The 15,549-nt window shown below is 35.7% G+C and overlaps 2 protein-coding genes across 5 annotated transcripts; both read right to left on the minus strand.

Moving 5' to 3' along the window:
- Positions 1-634: 634 nt before the first annotated feature.
- On the minus strand, positions 635-4,894 carry LOC7477048 (serine/threonine protein phosphatase 2A 57 kDa regulatory subunit B' theta isoform). Of its 2 annotated transcripts, XM_052456510.1 has the most exons (4): positions 4,746-4,894; positions 4,339-4,608; positions 2,802-4,244; positions 635-1,171 (listed from the first exon to the last, which is right to left on the minus strand). In XM_052456510.1, the coding sequence occupies exons 3-4, from the start codon at positions 3,990-3,992 to the stop codon at positions 839-841; spliced, it is 1,524 nt and encodes a 507-aa protein (XP_052312470.1). In that variant the 5' UTR covers positions 3,993-4,244; positions 4,339-4,608; positions 4,746-4,894; the 3' UTR covers positions 635-838. The 2 variants fall into 2 exon arrangements, with proteins under 2 accessions (XP_052312470.1, XP_024466571.1); XM_024610803.2 differs by having other exon boundaries at positions 2,802-4,608; positions 4,741-4,889.
- Positions 4,895-6,441: 1,547 nt separating this feature from the next.
- LOC7460043 (probable thimet oligopeptidase) lies at positions 6,442-14,887 on the minus strand. Of its 3 annotated transcripts, none has more exons than XM_052456033.1 (20): positions 14,642-14,887; positions 14,431-14,552; positions 14,176-14,339; positions 13,300-13,390; positions 12,918-13,097; positions 12,238-12,318; positions 11,910-11,990; positions 11,329-11,421; positions 10,219-10,299; positions 9,968-10,127; positions 9,718-9,838; positions 9,563-9,635; positions 9,013-9,120; positions 8,793-8,890; positions 8,669-8,714; positions 8,240-8,336; positions 7,420-7,493; positions 7,182-7,286; positions 6,923-7,003; positions 6,442-6,720 (listed from the first exon to the last, which is right to left on the minus strand). In XM_052456033.1, exons 1-20 carry the CDS (start codon positions 14,793-14,795, stop codon positions 6,610-6,612), a joined length of 2,121 nt encoding a protein of 706 aa, XP_052311993.1. In that variant the 5' UTR covers positions 14,796-14,887; the 3' UTR covers positions 6,442-6,609. The 3 variants fall into 3 exon arrangements, with proteins under 3 accessions (XP_052311993.1, XP_052311992.1, XP_052311994.1); XM_052456032.1 differs by having other exon boundaries at positions 9,968-10,130; XM_052456034.1 differs by lacking the exon at positions 10,219-10,299 and having other exon boundaries at positions 9,968-10,130.
- Between the last annotated feature and the right edge of the window lie 662 nt (positions 14,888-15,549).

Consider the following 15,549-nt stretch of genomic DNA (forward strand, 5'->3'; position numbering starts at 1 on the left):
TTTCCATCATTGCCAGCCTACTTATTTCACTATCTATAATGATGATAACTCCTTGCACCAGAAGAATTGGCCTTCTGTTAATCCATGGAAATGGGATTTCTATCAGCATTTTCTGGCCAGCATTTCAAGCTAAAATGTAAATTTGAAAACTTTACTGAGCAGGCTTTTTTAGGTTAACAACATTAAGTAGTGAAGGGGTTTAAAGCTTATTTAGTATCATAGTTGTTGTTGTTTTTCAAACATACTCTTGGACGGCAAAGAAATGTTAAGTAAATAGTGAACAACCTTGTGTCAATCAATCTCTGGGAGAGCAGTGGTCTCAAAAATATACTGAGCAGATTTTATTGGGGAATGCTCACGCCCCAGTCATGCATGCACAGAATTATCGACAGACATAATGCGGGGCATGAAGAGCACTGCTTCCCTGAACGCTTGACAATTCCATTGACACGCAAATTATCAATTGCGCAAATGAGAGAGTGATGGGCATTCAGAACACTAATTTGAATGCTTTAAACGATTTGACTTTTATGGTTGAATTTTTTCATCTTTTTCTTATTTTTCCTAGTATCATTTGCCTTTCAACTATCTACCAGACGGGATTGCGTTTGACTTTCTTAAGCTAAAAACAAAATTAAGAGTAAAACTTGGTGAGAATGGAAGGATCAATATACAAAATGTTTATTAGGCAGTAAAGGAATTTTAAACCATATCAAACACCTAAGAGAAGCATTATCAATATAATGAATCCATCTCAACAAAAATTTCAGTCCATGTTGATACCAACAAACATCTAAGCTTCAGCAAACAGCAAACCTGACGCGGTGCAAGTGATTGTTTAGCAAGGAACAACCACCGTGTCATCACTTGCAGTTTTCTGAGCAGCAATCTCTTCTAACCGTTTCCATGCAGCTTCACTTCTTGCTTTAATTTCAACTTCCTTCTTTTCATCTTCCTGAAACTTTAGTAGGCATTCATTGAACAGCTCATGATCAAGATCTTCAAAGATCTTGCGTACATTTAAAGTCAAGCTACGGACAGCTTGATTCCAGTGGTTTCTAGCATTTTTCTCCAGAGCAGGAAAGATTATGGGTAGTATAACCTTGCGATTTTGTATGATCAAGTTCTCAATGGGATCATTGTTCCACAAGAACAATGCTCTCTCTGCCACCTGCAAAGCATCAGTCGCATATACTGATTTTAACAACTTAAATAGAAGAATGGAAGCTATCATATCACAGTGAAAAACTAAACACCATAGATTAAAGGAAACCCATTCACTTTGGAACATGTTTCCACAATAAATTTAGTGATTCAATCCACAACAGCTTTGAACATACTAATGGCAAGTTCATCGTAATGGCTGGCATTTTTCTCAACAGATATGGCCATAGTTGTATTTCAACATTTTATGTCTAGTATGTAGAACTGAACATAACACATTATCATGTGCATCATCCTAGGGCAAACAAACACTCAAACATGACCAGAAATGGAATTCAGAATATAATTCTGGATGGGATTCACATTCTAGTCTTATTTTATTCAATTACTTGTAGTAGAGTCTCAATATTGCCAAAGAAACAGAGTAATTTATCACTGTTAAAATACAAAATCTCACTACATACAGAATTCTAATCATTGTTATTGCAAAACAAACCATGTTACACAAGAAATGGAAAGGCCCCAATCAATTCCAATACTAAAGTTATCTATTCTTTAACTTCTTTTTTAACCTAAAAAATAAAAGGTGAAGGAAAAGACACAATAGGAAAGATTGGGGGGGGGGGGGGGGGGGGACAATAATGCTGCTGAAACTTGAAACAGAATGTCATCATACATGAGGATGCAGGTTACCAGACTCAGATTTATAACCAAATGAATGATTAACAACAAGGGAAGAAACATTTGGCCATTCATGACCTTTCATTCAAGCAAAAAGGAGCACAACTTAATTTTACAAATTTAAAATTTTACCATATAGTTGTAAACCAATAAAATTGCTTGATTTTCTCAGAGATACTTTAGCAATCTATTATGAGCCAAAAAGCATAATAAAACTCTAGAACCTATATTGCTTTTGAACAAATGGATACTAAATTGTAGCTTCATCATCTGATGTATGTTTTCAATAAGAACATAGAGAATTAACAAGATTTAGCATTGACCAACTTTGATAGTCTCCAGCAATTTTCTTACTTTGACATAGGCCTAATTTGAACCTCCTACAACCAAGAAATAAACTATCAGTTGCTTTAAGGGATGGCTAAGCACCAAATTTTTACATCCAGTTTTACCCTCTATATAGTTTTCTTTTTTTTTCTCAGATAAGTTTCCTGTTGGAACACTCATGTCTAACATCGTCTTCAACATTCTGTTTCTTCACAGAAAACATAAGAAACCTTTATACTTCTCTCTTTTCATATCTTCTCAGCCAATTTCACAGGTGATGGTAATATTATGATATGAATTCTGAAAGAAATACATAACAAGAGCAACATACAAATTCTAAGTAGATGAGACTTGAGAGAATGATTTGCAACAACACTAACCGACTTACTAAACAAAGAAGAGAGGAAATAGTAGTAACAAAAAAAATCACACAAACTTCTAGAATCTGACTGCAGAGATTTCTTCGCTGATATAATGACTAAAGCAATACTGAAGTTAATAACAATCTTGCTGATATGAAGCATTTTCGCAGAAGTTCATATTTTTCCATAAATAAATAATGGGAAGCATGTTACAATAGCGAAATGAGTTGCACATTTATGAAGTATTAGATATTAGAATCTTATTACCTGAAAGTGTGAACTGTTCAAACACCGAGCAAGTTGCTGAAACAAGGGCACTATACAGCGCTGGAATTCCGATGGCTGGGTTGCTTCTAAAACCTCCTCCAGCTCATTTAGGAACATGACTTCCTTTGAACTATTAGTGACAGGCCAGTACTTCAACAATCCCTGTATTACAGTATCAGCAAGCTTGCAGTCTTTCTCCACAAACTGTGTAATGCAGTAAGATAATTGTTGGTGATACATCGCTAAGCATCTTGGCTTGTGCAGAGGAATCATAGCACGAACAAGAAACATTTTATGTTCTTCTTTCAATGGCAGAGCAAACCCATTAATGATACTGCCCAGAATTTCTAAAAGTTCAGCAATACCATTGTACTTCTCAGTCTCAAAAATAAACTGATAGAAAATGTTATTGATAGATTTCCTGATGAATGGACGATGCACCATGAATTTTCCATAGATGCGGTGAAGAATTGTTTTCAAGTATTCCCTTTCTCTGGGATCTTCAGAGTCAAATAAGTCCAGCAACTTACGAACAAAGGGTTGATCGATATATCTTTTTGCCAATTTTGCATCTGTCTCGGTAGAAGATACAAACCTTAAGAAAAGTTCATACACAATTTGCAAGTGCGGCCATGCTGAATCCATTGAAGGCTCATCCTCCTCCAAATCAACACCATCTATAACTTTGTTCTCACGTGGTTGAGGGGTGAATGTCCGAAACAAGTTTGCAGACACCATTTTCATAACCTCTTGCATAGCAGTTTCAGAGAATTTACCACTAATGGAAGTTACATAATCCACCAACTCCAGTAATGTCTGTCGCTTTATCTCCTTTTCCTTGAGGTTCTTCGTAGGATCAGTAAAGTCAAATAAGAAACAACACATGTTCAACTTTTTAATAAACAAACTCTGCTTCTCAGAGTTCGGAACATCCTTGAATCCAGGCAGTCCTTCATACTGAGAAAACCCTAGAGTTCCATTCAACTTCGAATTCACTCCATGATGAATTGCTACATCTGGGACAGAACTATTCACTGCTATGGATGAGATGCTTGAATTGGCGGACTTGCCACCACTACTTCTTGAGCCACTAGAAGCATTTGAATTGGCTGCATGATTACCACTGTGGTCACGATTTGCAGTTGACTTAGATGACTTTCGCGGAAGCTTACTAAGTATTTGTTTGAGCATAATTTATAAATACAAGACAAAATGCCTCCCCAGCCTAACAGAACAACAACAATGTTTCCCGAAATATCCAAAATCCAAAATATATCAGAATTCATCAACCGAAACCAAAATCTGCAATCCCTAGTATCAAATAAACCCACTTCAAGATAAGCTATAGAATAAAACCATTGTGTTGTACCCAACCAAAGGCCACTCTATCTCCAATCTATACTTCCAAAAAGTCAAGGAAAGAACAGAGATGAAAACCCCTCCCTATTCACAAAATCAACAGCAAACACACAAAATCATTTAATTCCCCAATCTCAATCAACCAATACAAAAACCCTTATTAGTAACACTTTTTTACCTCTCCAAAGATCTGAAAACCCCTCCTCTCTCTTCGCCAAAAGCCCAGTACCGAAAATCAAAACTTTTTTACAACTATTACAAAAACCCAAAAGTGCAAAATAACTCTAAAAACAGGAGGAGGAGCAACTTTCTAAATTGAATTCAAGAAAGTAGAAGGAGAAAAAAAGAACCCTTTTCTTCTCTGTACGTATTCCTTTCTCCACTAGAAAAGGAGAAAACTATATAGCATACTCAACACTTTCCGTCATCAAATTATATACTTCAAAACCTGAATTAAATGCAAAAAAAAAAAAATCAGTGTTCTGCTCTTGAACAAAATTCCAGTAAAAAGAGAGTTGCAAGGAAGAGAAAAGGAGAAACCCAAATCTAGAAACCAAATAAAGATGCAGATAGTATGAACCTTACAGAGACGGGAGAACACAAAATTTTGCTGCTTGATGTTCTCGATGTTGTTTGTTGACTGGGAAAATTTCTTTCACTTTTTTTTCTCGCTTATGAGATGGGATGGGCTGCGTATTTTAATTTATTCTCTTAATACTCTGTTATTTTTTATTATTATATAATGTATATTTCTACTTTGTGATACAGTCAAAATACGAACACACGCGGTCGCTGCAATTTCAAAACCGAAGGCCCGTTTTTCTCCATAAACGTCACTGTGTCATGTCGTTTTAGGCGCATTTGCGAACGCGAGAGCCGCTGGCATGCAACCCGTGTTTTCAAACGGCTGCGATTAACCTGTGTTCTAAGTTCTAACATCGCAGCCGCCCCTATATTTTCAAATATGCATTTAGTTAATTATAAAAAATATATATATAGGGCTTTTTCATAAAAATTAATATATATATATATATATATAAACTTACTATCACTGTGCTATAGAAATATTAGGTTGGTGTTTGGGATGGGAGTTATTTTTTAAAATATTTTTTATTTTAAAATATATTAAGATAATGTTTTTTTAATTTTTAAAATTTATTTTTAATATCAGCACAATAAAAATACAAAAAAACACTATTAAAATTAATTTAAAATTAAAAAAATAAAAAATTTTAAAATCTTCAGTTGAAATACTGTCCTGAACGTACACTAATACTAGCTATCATTCACTAGGAAAAATCTTCTTTCAAGTCTCCTGTAACAAAGTGTTTTCTTATGTAGAATTGCCTGGTATTTTTGGTTAACGTGTAGATAAATATGTAAGTAAATTCATGTGTCTAGGTTTGAATTTGGGCATTTATTTGTTCTGGTAAATTTCCATCACAGGAATTGTTTTTGTTTTTTTTTTTTTTTTTGGGAACGGCACAAGAAGCTTGTTTGTGTCTGTAACAAAGAGATTATGCTATCAATGATGAGCCTTGCCATGCCTGAACATTATAAGATTGGGAGTGGTCTTATCACATGCAATGTGTGAGTAGATGAATGGAAGTAGTCTATTAGAATTTAATTAAAAGTCGATAACCTTCTGAACAAGGGTCACATGAAAGCATGGCTTCCAGCTTAAACAGGTGTCAGGAAAAAAAAAAAAAAAAAGAGGCCATTGTTGTATGAAGTTTTTGATGAAAGTCTCAAGTGATTTAAAGAATGAGATGTGGTTGATGGGATAAAAGTCATAAAAAAAAAAAAAACACGCTTTTGCTGCTGCTGCTGCTAATTTATCAGTCAGCATGATGCCTTTTGCTGCTGCTAATTTATCAGTCAGCATGATGCAGGATGACCGGCCAGGTCTGAATTGTTGTTCGCTTTTATGGTTTTTAAGGAGCTTGTGAGAAATTAACGAGTTGATGAATTAATTATGATTCTGCTTCTTGTTCCACAGCTCATTCTACCTACTTCAATTGCGTGTTCCTTCCCTTGCTAATATATTTAGAAAACACAACGTTGAAGGTCCATTTGACAGCCTTTTCTAGTGGGAATGGTCATTAAACATATCCTAAGAAAATACTACTAGCAGCGTGTTTGTTTATTTTAATTATTCCGTTCAAAAACCCTAAAACTTGTGACCACCAAACCAAGCAACCTACTACAAGCCTTTAAATTATTCTGACTTGCCATTACAAAGGCATCATTACTGCTTATCGGGCAGGCAAGCGCGGAGGACTTGTTTTTTCTCAAAAATTAATGATGAACAGCTGAGCTGGAGTCCAGGTACTACAGCACAATTGATTACTAGTAGCGATAAAAATTTATATACACGAATAAAAAGTGGTGGCATAGATTTATGAGAATCTCGAATGCAAATCTAAACCTGATTTATGAGAATTTGGCGTCATGGGCTATATTTGGTCTTGCTGTCAATAAAAGCATCAATAGATGGTTCTCTTCCAAGAAAATCTGACAAAATCTCAATGGGCTCCTTTGCTCCTCCCATGGCCAATACCTGGTAAAAAAATAAACAACAGAAAGGTTAAAAAATAATTTCCATCAAAGATTATATAGTATTTTTTCACAGACAAGTCCTTGGAGACCCGCATCCTTCCATAAGCAGCGTCTTCCAGGGAACAAAGCAAGACATTAATGGCAAACCTTCTACAATAATGAGTGTCAACATGTCAAATAAATGAACAGAATCGCAAGATTACCTTGTTCCTAAACTGCATGCCAACATGGTGGTTTACGAGATCATCACAAAACTTTGAAGCAAATACGTCAGTTGCGAACACCTAAATGGCATTCAAGGAATCAGTATTGAATTTTGTCCGGGGGCACCATTGCTGGGGAAATGAATCCTCCATGACATAGAGCAATTAAAAATGCAATAATTGAAGAAAATACTAATGTATTGTATATGGCACTCTATGGTCATGCAGTAGACAACTTAGATAGCAGATTTATTTAAACCTCGCTCCAAATACGGCTGTAGCAAGCAGCTTCAAAACCAATAGCACTGCGCGGGAAACATGAAGCTGGATTGGTTCCTTCCAACATTGGCAGGCCTAACATGACCTGGAGAAACAAAGGTAAATAAATTATTATTATAAACATAACTTTACATGGGTGGTGTGGATAAGATTCCCCATCCTCTGCACTAATTCATTTGTTGCTCTATATGCTAATGGAATAGTGGGGTAGTTCTTACCTTAGGATGAAGATGCTTGAATAACTCGACAATGTCAACATTGTCAGTTGAATGTATAATTTGATCAAAAAGACCTGACAACATAATCCCGGAAACCTTTAAGCTATGCTCAAGATACAGAGAATGATCTTCATAAAATTATCCAGGAATAGGCATCTTTTATGTTTATATGCATAAGTGCAAGAGTGGGTTTGAAGAAAGAGAAGAAATAAAGTAGAAGAACATCAAACACTCAATATCCCGTTAAAAATAGAATATAACTAGATTAAATGTGTTTAGACTCGTAGACTCTTTCTTGTCCTATTCAAATCTTATTCCTGAATAGGAAAATCCTAATAAAAGATAAAAGACTTCTATCCTGAGAAATATGCCTAAGACTCTAAACACACTAGATTTGACTCAAGTTACCAAAATACCAGTATGCTTTTTTCCTAGTATTTTACAAACTGATTCTTCCCCTACTTACAAATTCAACTGTCACTCAAAATGAACCCCCCAACCAGACACTGCCTCAAACATAAAGTAACATTGATTCAACTTAAAAAACTGCAGTACTACACTGAACAATATCCTTTTATCACAAGATCACGCACAACAAAATCCCACCATATGAAATTATATAAAGAATATCTACCAATATCCTTTTTCTCGTAGCTGTGTCGGAAATGCCCAACACAAAAAACAATTGAAATGAAAGGAGAGAAAAAAACTTCAGATCGCTAATATGATATAAACAACTTTAAGGATTCTTACATTTCAAGGATGTCTCCAGTAATTTATACAACCATGTTCACAAAACAAAAGATATTGCGAGACTTACAATAAAGAATTTCCTGCTTCAATTTAAGCACAGAGAAGGAATTTCGCCATCTTTTAAGTGATTTGCATATTTCATCATTGATGGGCTTTGTGATATCCTACAAATCATAAATATCATAAACATAATCACTAGCAGTGTCAGCAGATCTAAAGGGATGACTTAAAATTCCATTCAGTAAGAGTTAATAAATGACCACCAGGTATAGTCATATGAAGAACCAACCAAAATAGATGATAGGAAGAAATGTCTTTCGCATGCTGCACAATTATGAGACCATATACACGAGCACACTTATTTAAAAAGAGGGAAGGAGGAAGGGAGAATATGGTTGCCATCCCCTATCCTCCCTTTCCTTCTCCTTTGTGAGTGTTGAAGAGCGCAAGACCATGTTATCGGTCAAGAATTTACTGAAAAGGACAAGCATGTCACCTGATGGAAACCAGAAATCAACTTCAGCGAGAAGCTCTCGTAGCACCTAAGCATTCCACAAGCATTAAAAGGTAAGTCAGTGCCCTGACAGAATAAGAAGGTTCAATGTCATAAAGTTGCTTACCAGTTTTCTAGCACCAACGCGGGGATCTCCACAAAATCAGGATCAACTCGCAACCCAGAGAATCTGGCGAAGGATGCACGATTGCAAATATGTTGGACCTAGAACCTCATTATCAATAAAAGCCAAGTTACTCATCCTTGGCATCAAACCACCTCAACATGTCAAGCTACTGAAAGAGATTTTGAAATGAAACAAATGGCATTAACAGAACGCAACGTACCACGTGGCCAAACTCATGGAAAAGACTAACCACTTCAGGGAATCTTAATAAACCAGAGTGCCCGCCATTGCCTTTTTGTAATTGGGAGATAAGTAATGCCACTGGTATCTAGTTACAGAAAATCACAGTCAAATCAGTATAACAGCTATTTTCAAGGACAAACATGTGCTTATGGGACTTTTAGTTTATTGGATTGTAAACTTGAATGAATCCAAGCAAACAAACAAAGACAAGGAGTCATAGCAACTCAAAGAAGAAAAGCCATCAACTCCTTTAGCTAATTTATTTTTCAAATAAAAATTTTTTTTTGTCATTGAACCAATGGCTGACTAATGATTACTCTAGTTCAACCAAACAAATCTAAGAAGGATAAAAGACTCATTCAAACTGATGAGAACAGGCATAACCATCTGAAATAGCCATAGGATATCCACATGACCACAAAAGAATGAAAGAATTTGTTTAACAATAAGATTCTTGAAACGAGCTGTCAGAATTGAGTGGAAATTGTCAGGGATTAGAGACATGAACACCTGTTTACAAAACTCACCTGTCGTTCACCACTGTATGATAATGCACCATTTTGAAGAGCAACTACACATGTATGACCATATTTTCCTTCCCTGTCATAAAACAATACCATTTATTTCAGAAAAGAAACCTACGAGTCAAAACTAGATTTAGAAACCCAAGTAAGAAGCAAACCTCATGTATATATCAAGGTAGAAATAACCCAGAAGTTCACCTGAACTTAAGTCAAAAACAGAAAAGACACTAACATCACCATGCCAAACCTCAGCATCTGCAACTTCCTGAAATCTTAATCCTGCATGAAGCAAGATGGGGCACTGATCATAATATACTTGACATCACTCTTCAATGGACTTCATTAAACGAAAGGCAAGCAAGAAAATAGGAAGACTCTAAATTCTAGTATTGCAAATAAGATAATTACCAAAAAGGTCTTGGGTTATTTTGAGGATTCCAGACAGAACAACATCCACAGGAAAGTATTGCTTAAGAGCTCCAAAGTCCAGATCGAACTGTGCTTCTTCAACCCTCTTCACATAGTACAGTAGATCTTCCATTCCAAATGGAAGCTCTCCTTCTTCTTTCTTCTGATGCATTGCCACAAGAAGAACAGTAAGAGTATGGGGACATTAGAAAAAACTGGCATGGGTGAAAGATGTCAAAACAAGATCCAACCTTCAAGTCTTTCAACAAGGCAAGCTCCCTCGTTGCCAAGTCAGTTAAACTGGCAGAGATATCCTCTAAGAACTCAAATACCTAAAGAAAATAGGGATACTGGCTATAAATGAATTTAAGCATAAAAGCATCATTCAATAGAACATATAATAAGATGTGCTGGCTAAACAGTCAATGTCCTAACATAATAGGTTTTATACAACCAAGTCTCAAACAGAACTAACAAGCAATTCAATCAAAGTCCTCAACTCAGCAAATCTATTCAGACCAAGATTCACAAAACAGCAAGGAAGACAGCTCGCGAGTAGTTGGACACTGACTTGGCTGATTTGCAAGCATAAACAGGACTATAGGAGGAATGACTTAAATGTAAAACAGTTTAAGACTCTTCTTATTTAGGTAACTACTATTCTTGCTATCCCATATTTACAATCCATGTTTGAGTTTTTGTTGGTTTTGTTTCCAAATTTGAGCAGTCTAGAACATAAGTGATATTCGATTGCTCATTGTACCATTTTATATTTCTTTTTCATATGTTCCATGCCTAAAAAAATGTAATTGCATTCTAAAATAAAACGTGATTTTGGTTTTGTAAACATAAGAGGTGAAAGTTGGATATTTAATGCACTTGCTTAAAAGATGTGCAACTATAAATTTGGCTTCTTTATGAGATAGACGGAGTAGATAAAATGATGAATCTAACTCAAAAGAACGAGTTATGCGCCTGCCAGCATGTTTTATCTATGGTTTTCTTAAAAGAAACACAGATCGAGGGAGAGACCATTTCAACGTTACAGAGTTAAAATAGCAACGGCATATCCACTAGCCAACAAATATAAGGAAAATAAATAACATCAGCTAATGATATAATTTGATGTTTTGATTATTGAATGGTTGTGGTGTATATGGAATGAGCCTAGGCAAAAACTGAAAGCTAAATCAGCATAATAAACTTTTTTTTTAGCCTCATCTTGTATTTCTAGAATGAACATGATATGTAACGTTGCTTTATGGAAATGAAATCGCACAAACTCACGTTTTTAGCCTTATCCATAGTTCTGAATGAACATTATATGTAATATTGCTTTAAGGAAATAACATCACACTAACCTTTGTGGATGTCTTTGCCATTCTTAGATCAACAGCATAGTCAGCATAGTTTGAAAAGCCAAATAACCGAGCATATTTATGGCGCAACTCAACCTACAATACGAGAGCATAAAAATGCATTTGAAATGATATTATAAAGCGATGCAAGTAAATGACAACTGCAGTTATAAGATTTGATATACAGATACATTCTAGACTTGGCAACTAGCAAACTGTTGTGCCAATCAAAACTATACCAAGAAGTTTTTTGTCCCAGGGAATCTAAAATTAAAATAAGAATCACCTCAACGCTTCAAATGTCTTAGTTGTGTCCAAATGACAAAGCAGCACATAATTGTGCGGTTGCAACTAAAACTATTGACACTGAATTTTAGGATTTTTACTGCCAAAATCTTAGCATCGTATACTAGATTAATAGTCAAGTGATTAATAGTCAAGTAAAAGGTTCTCTTCTTGAAAAATAGAAGATTTTAGTGTAAAGACAAAAGAGCACAGCCTTGGACCATATCTTATAAAACAGACGCATTCTGGCAATTTCAAACAAAATTGTAATCCCAGAGAGAAATATATGCAATATTTACCAAACTTTCCAACACAGAAAGATTGACTTCTCCACACCTCTTCCCATATGCTGCAGCAACCATCCTCCTCGTTGTTCCTACCTTCACAGGCTCAAAATAGATAATGCAAGCATTCATATTAATATTCCAATATATATGCTCAAGTAAAACTGCATCAAAGATATGTAGTAAGTCCAAAAACCAAAATTAAAAAGTAGGAGCAATATGAAAACACTTTCTAGTCAAAAGTGGTAGAGCAGTAGATGATGCAGGTTTAGAACAGGCAAGCAAAATGTTGGCACCAGCTGGTGACACAAGACACAAAATAATGAACCCTGTAAGATCATACCTGGCAAAACTCCAGCAGTGCTAAAACATTATGACTTCTCAATGTGATCTTATATTTGTCATTTCCAGCCTTGTCTAAGCTCTGAAAAACAAGTGGAGTAGTTCCAATATAACAAGACAAACATAAGGGACAATTCGTCTGACTTATAAGAAGACAATGCAGAACTTACACAACAATTCTCATTTGTTTCTATTTGCTTTTTCCTTGGGATATAATTTGCTCATATCAAGGTTTAACCAAGATCAAAAATTTACTTTCCCAAATCAACAGCTTCGCGTATAAACTGTGGATCTGTTTGTGATGGAGAAAGTTTCAGCACTCTGAACATGGTGAGTCAATATCGTTTTTCAGGACTAGCAACCATCAAGATATATAATTGAAATATTCACTTAATTCCATTTTCAGCCAGACACCTAGTTCAAGTTATTTCGTTTGTCAACCGAATTCCTCACATCAATTATCCAAAAAACTTATTAAATAATTGTGGTTCTGACACTCCATAGTTAAAAGAGATATAGAAATTCTTCTTTGAGAATTGAAGGAAAAGGAAATATTATTTCAAATTACTGTCTGTAGACTGCAGAGAATCCTCCATCGATAAGGTGAAATCAAGTGAGACAGTTAAAATTCAAGGAATGAAAAGCAAAAAACCCAGGAAACAAAACGAAAAGTAAGAGTACCTTAAGGTACTCTGGTGGTAATCCAACCAGCTCTGCCTCACTGAAAAGAAGACAACTGCTATCATCATTCAAATTGCGAACATATCGCAAGCTTAGCTCTTCAATTTGAGCTCTCAAACGCTGTACTTCCTCTTTCTTGGTAACAGTGAGATTCAAACCATTCTGCTCAAAGTCTCTGACCTGTCACTGATCAGGAAAAAAATCAAAACTTCCATTGAAAATTTATGCTGTTTAACAAGAATCTTGAGAAAGCATCAAATAAAAGATAAATATATTCCTAAGAGCAATGCCAATCATTCAGTGAATGCAAGTACTAATAAACAGAGCACTGTAAATCAGGTTCCAAGCCTGGAAGAAACTAAAAACGTATAAATTTCCTTACCAGGCACTTAATGTAGTGTTTAGCTTCAGGATTCATCCACTCCCCCTTTGAGGCAAAGGCCTTTACCACGCGGTATACATCTTCACGTTTACTGATCAGCATGAAACAAGACAATGTTCATTTCTGTATGCAATCAAAACTATTGGATTTCAACACTTTAATTTAGCAATATCACATTGTTGCATTTACAACCGGAGTAAGCCAAAATATATGATTATGGGAGCTGCTCTAACACAAATGCTAAGAGCATCCCTACTAAACTTGTTGACAGGCCGACTAAAAAAGACTTGCACCAACTAAAAGCAACTGATTTAAGATTTATCCTGAGAAGCACTGCTTGCAACCTTACCGATCACCATTTCCTGCCACGGTGATCTTTCTGACTATTTTGAAGCAGCCATCATGAATCAAACCACCTGTAGAACACCATTAAAACGTTTTCTGTAGCTACTTTCCTCTTTTTTTTTCTAACAGGCTCCATGCATTTTAACAGCCTGAACTAGGTAAAACAGTAAAGAACATCCCATAAGAACCTTTCCATTGTTACCATGCATCCCAACCATCCAATCAAGATAATCTGACATTTAGGTTGTATGAATGAGGTCAAAAACTGAAAAACAAGAATCAAAACCTAGATTCTAAACTATAAACAATTTAATGATGGACACTTGACATTGTTTTTACCATATGTAACCCAAACACGCATCTATAGATTGACCATTGTCTTCAAATTCAACCCGTAGCGACATCATGCATGCAACTAAACCTTCCAATATTTGTTACTTCTCTATAACTCTGCCTCTCCTTCGCGAACACCGATAAAAGCAGCACCAAACTTTTCTAAAGTGCATAAAAATGAGAATAAATAAATCAAACCTGCACATCGAAACGTGAGCATCGATTCTGCGTTCTGCTTCCGCACTCGCTTTCCGCACATCTTCTAAAGTGGAAACCAACTTTGGAAACACGCAAGACTGGACCAGAGGAAATTGATGTGCCTCCAAATCAGCTAGGGGCGACATTACATTCGCATATGTAACCTGCAAGTTTTAACCGACCGAAGAGAAGCATGAACAAATCTACAAAATTAGGGCTTTAATTGCATGAAAAAGGAAAGAAAAATGAGAATACCTTGTCAAGAGGAACTGAAGCAACGGCGTCGTGAACCTCTTTCGACTTAGCAATGATTCGGTCAGCTAGTTTGAGAATCTCAGATGCCGAGAGATTAATGCGAGCATTGGACCCCGAAAGATCTAAATAACCACGAACAACAGCAAGTAATTAGATTCAAGCAATGCTGAAGCAGGCTAAGACGAGAGAGCGATAAATGTAAGAGCAGAACCTTTCTTGTTGGACTTTTTGCGGCGGGAATTGAGGGCGGAGATAGCCAGGCTAAGAGCAAGAGCAGCGAGAGCAGCAGCTCCAGTGAAGGCCAGTAGGTTTCGTTCTCTCTTGTGTTTACTCGTTTTGTCGCTCTGATTTTCTGTCATTTCCATCTCTCTCGAAGCCAGATTCAGATTTTCAATTGGGAGGGAAATTTTAGGTAGCTGAAGGGAAAATGACAATTGACCTTCCCTTGATTTTATTTCATAGGGAGGACCGGAGGAGGAGATGGTGACTAGGATGATGTTATCTTTGCCGGCCCGGGCCACCTTCATTGATTGCATGGTATCTTGGGCCTAAATGCGATCTGTAGTGGGTAATTCCACGAGATTTTGGGTCCATGGGCCTCAACAGTCCAACTCCATCTTTCTTGGGCTCAGTTCGTTGCTATTGCTAATTTGCTTTTTGTAAAAGAATTGAAATATACTTGAATTTATTATTTATTTAAAATAATAAATTCTGCTGAATGCAAATCGATCTGGTTCTGATTCAAACTCATTTATAAGGTTTTTATATTATTTTTAATTTATTTGTTTTAGAAGAAAATATGCAGAGGTCAATTTGTTTTTGTGGCAACCTCTGTTTCAAATCAAGGGTTATCTCCACTATCTTTAACAATTTTTGTACATGTTTAATTGAATCTCTTAGGTTTCGATTTTATTTTTCTTCTTCGCATATACTTTATTACTTTCTGCGTTACACTATATAGGTTTGATTAATTTTTTAAAAACATTAAAAAAAAATCAGGTCACCTGAAATTTTTTAATATTATCATTTAACCCTAACAAGTCAAATTTAAAAACTTTTTACTTGATTTCTTATCCAATTCAAGTTTCAAATTAAATCTTGTGGGAATTATTTTAACAT

The sequence above is a fragment of the Populus trichocarpa genome, chromosome 10, assembly GCF_000002775.5.
Source record: "Populus trichocarpa isolate Nisqually-1 chromosome 10, P.trichocarpa_v4.1, whole genome shotgun sequence".
Taxonomy (NCBI): Eukaryota; Viridiplantae; Streptophyta; class Magnoliopsida; order Malpighiales; family Salicaceae; genus Populus; species Populus trichocarpa.

Coding starts and splice junctions, on each gene's coding strand:
- LOC7477048 (XM_052456510.1), bottom strand. CDS start 3,992: ATGCTCAAACAAATACTTAGTAAGCTTCCGCGAAAGTCATCTAAGTCA. Junction 1,172..2,801: donor TGAACAGTTCACACTTTCAG/GTAATAAGATTC, acceptor GATGCTTTGCAG/GTGGCAGAGAGAGCATTGTT.
- LOC7460043 (XM_052456032.1), bottom strand. CDS start 14,795: ATGGAAATGACAGAAAATCAGAGCGACAAAACGAGTAAACACAAGAGA. Junction 9,636..9,717: donor TACCTTGATATATACATGAG/GTTTGCTTCTTA, acceptor GTTTTATGACAG/GGAAGGAAAATATGGTCATA. Junction 7,494..8,239: donor GAAGCAGGAAATTCTTTATT/GTAAGTCTCGCA, acceptor TTATGTTGTCAG/GTCTTTTTGATCAAATTATA.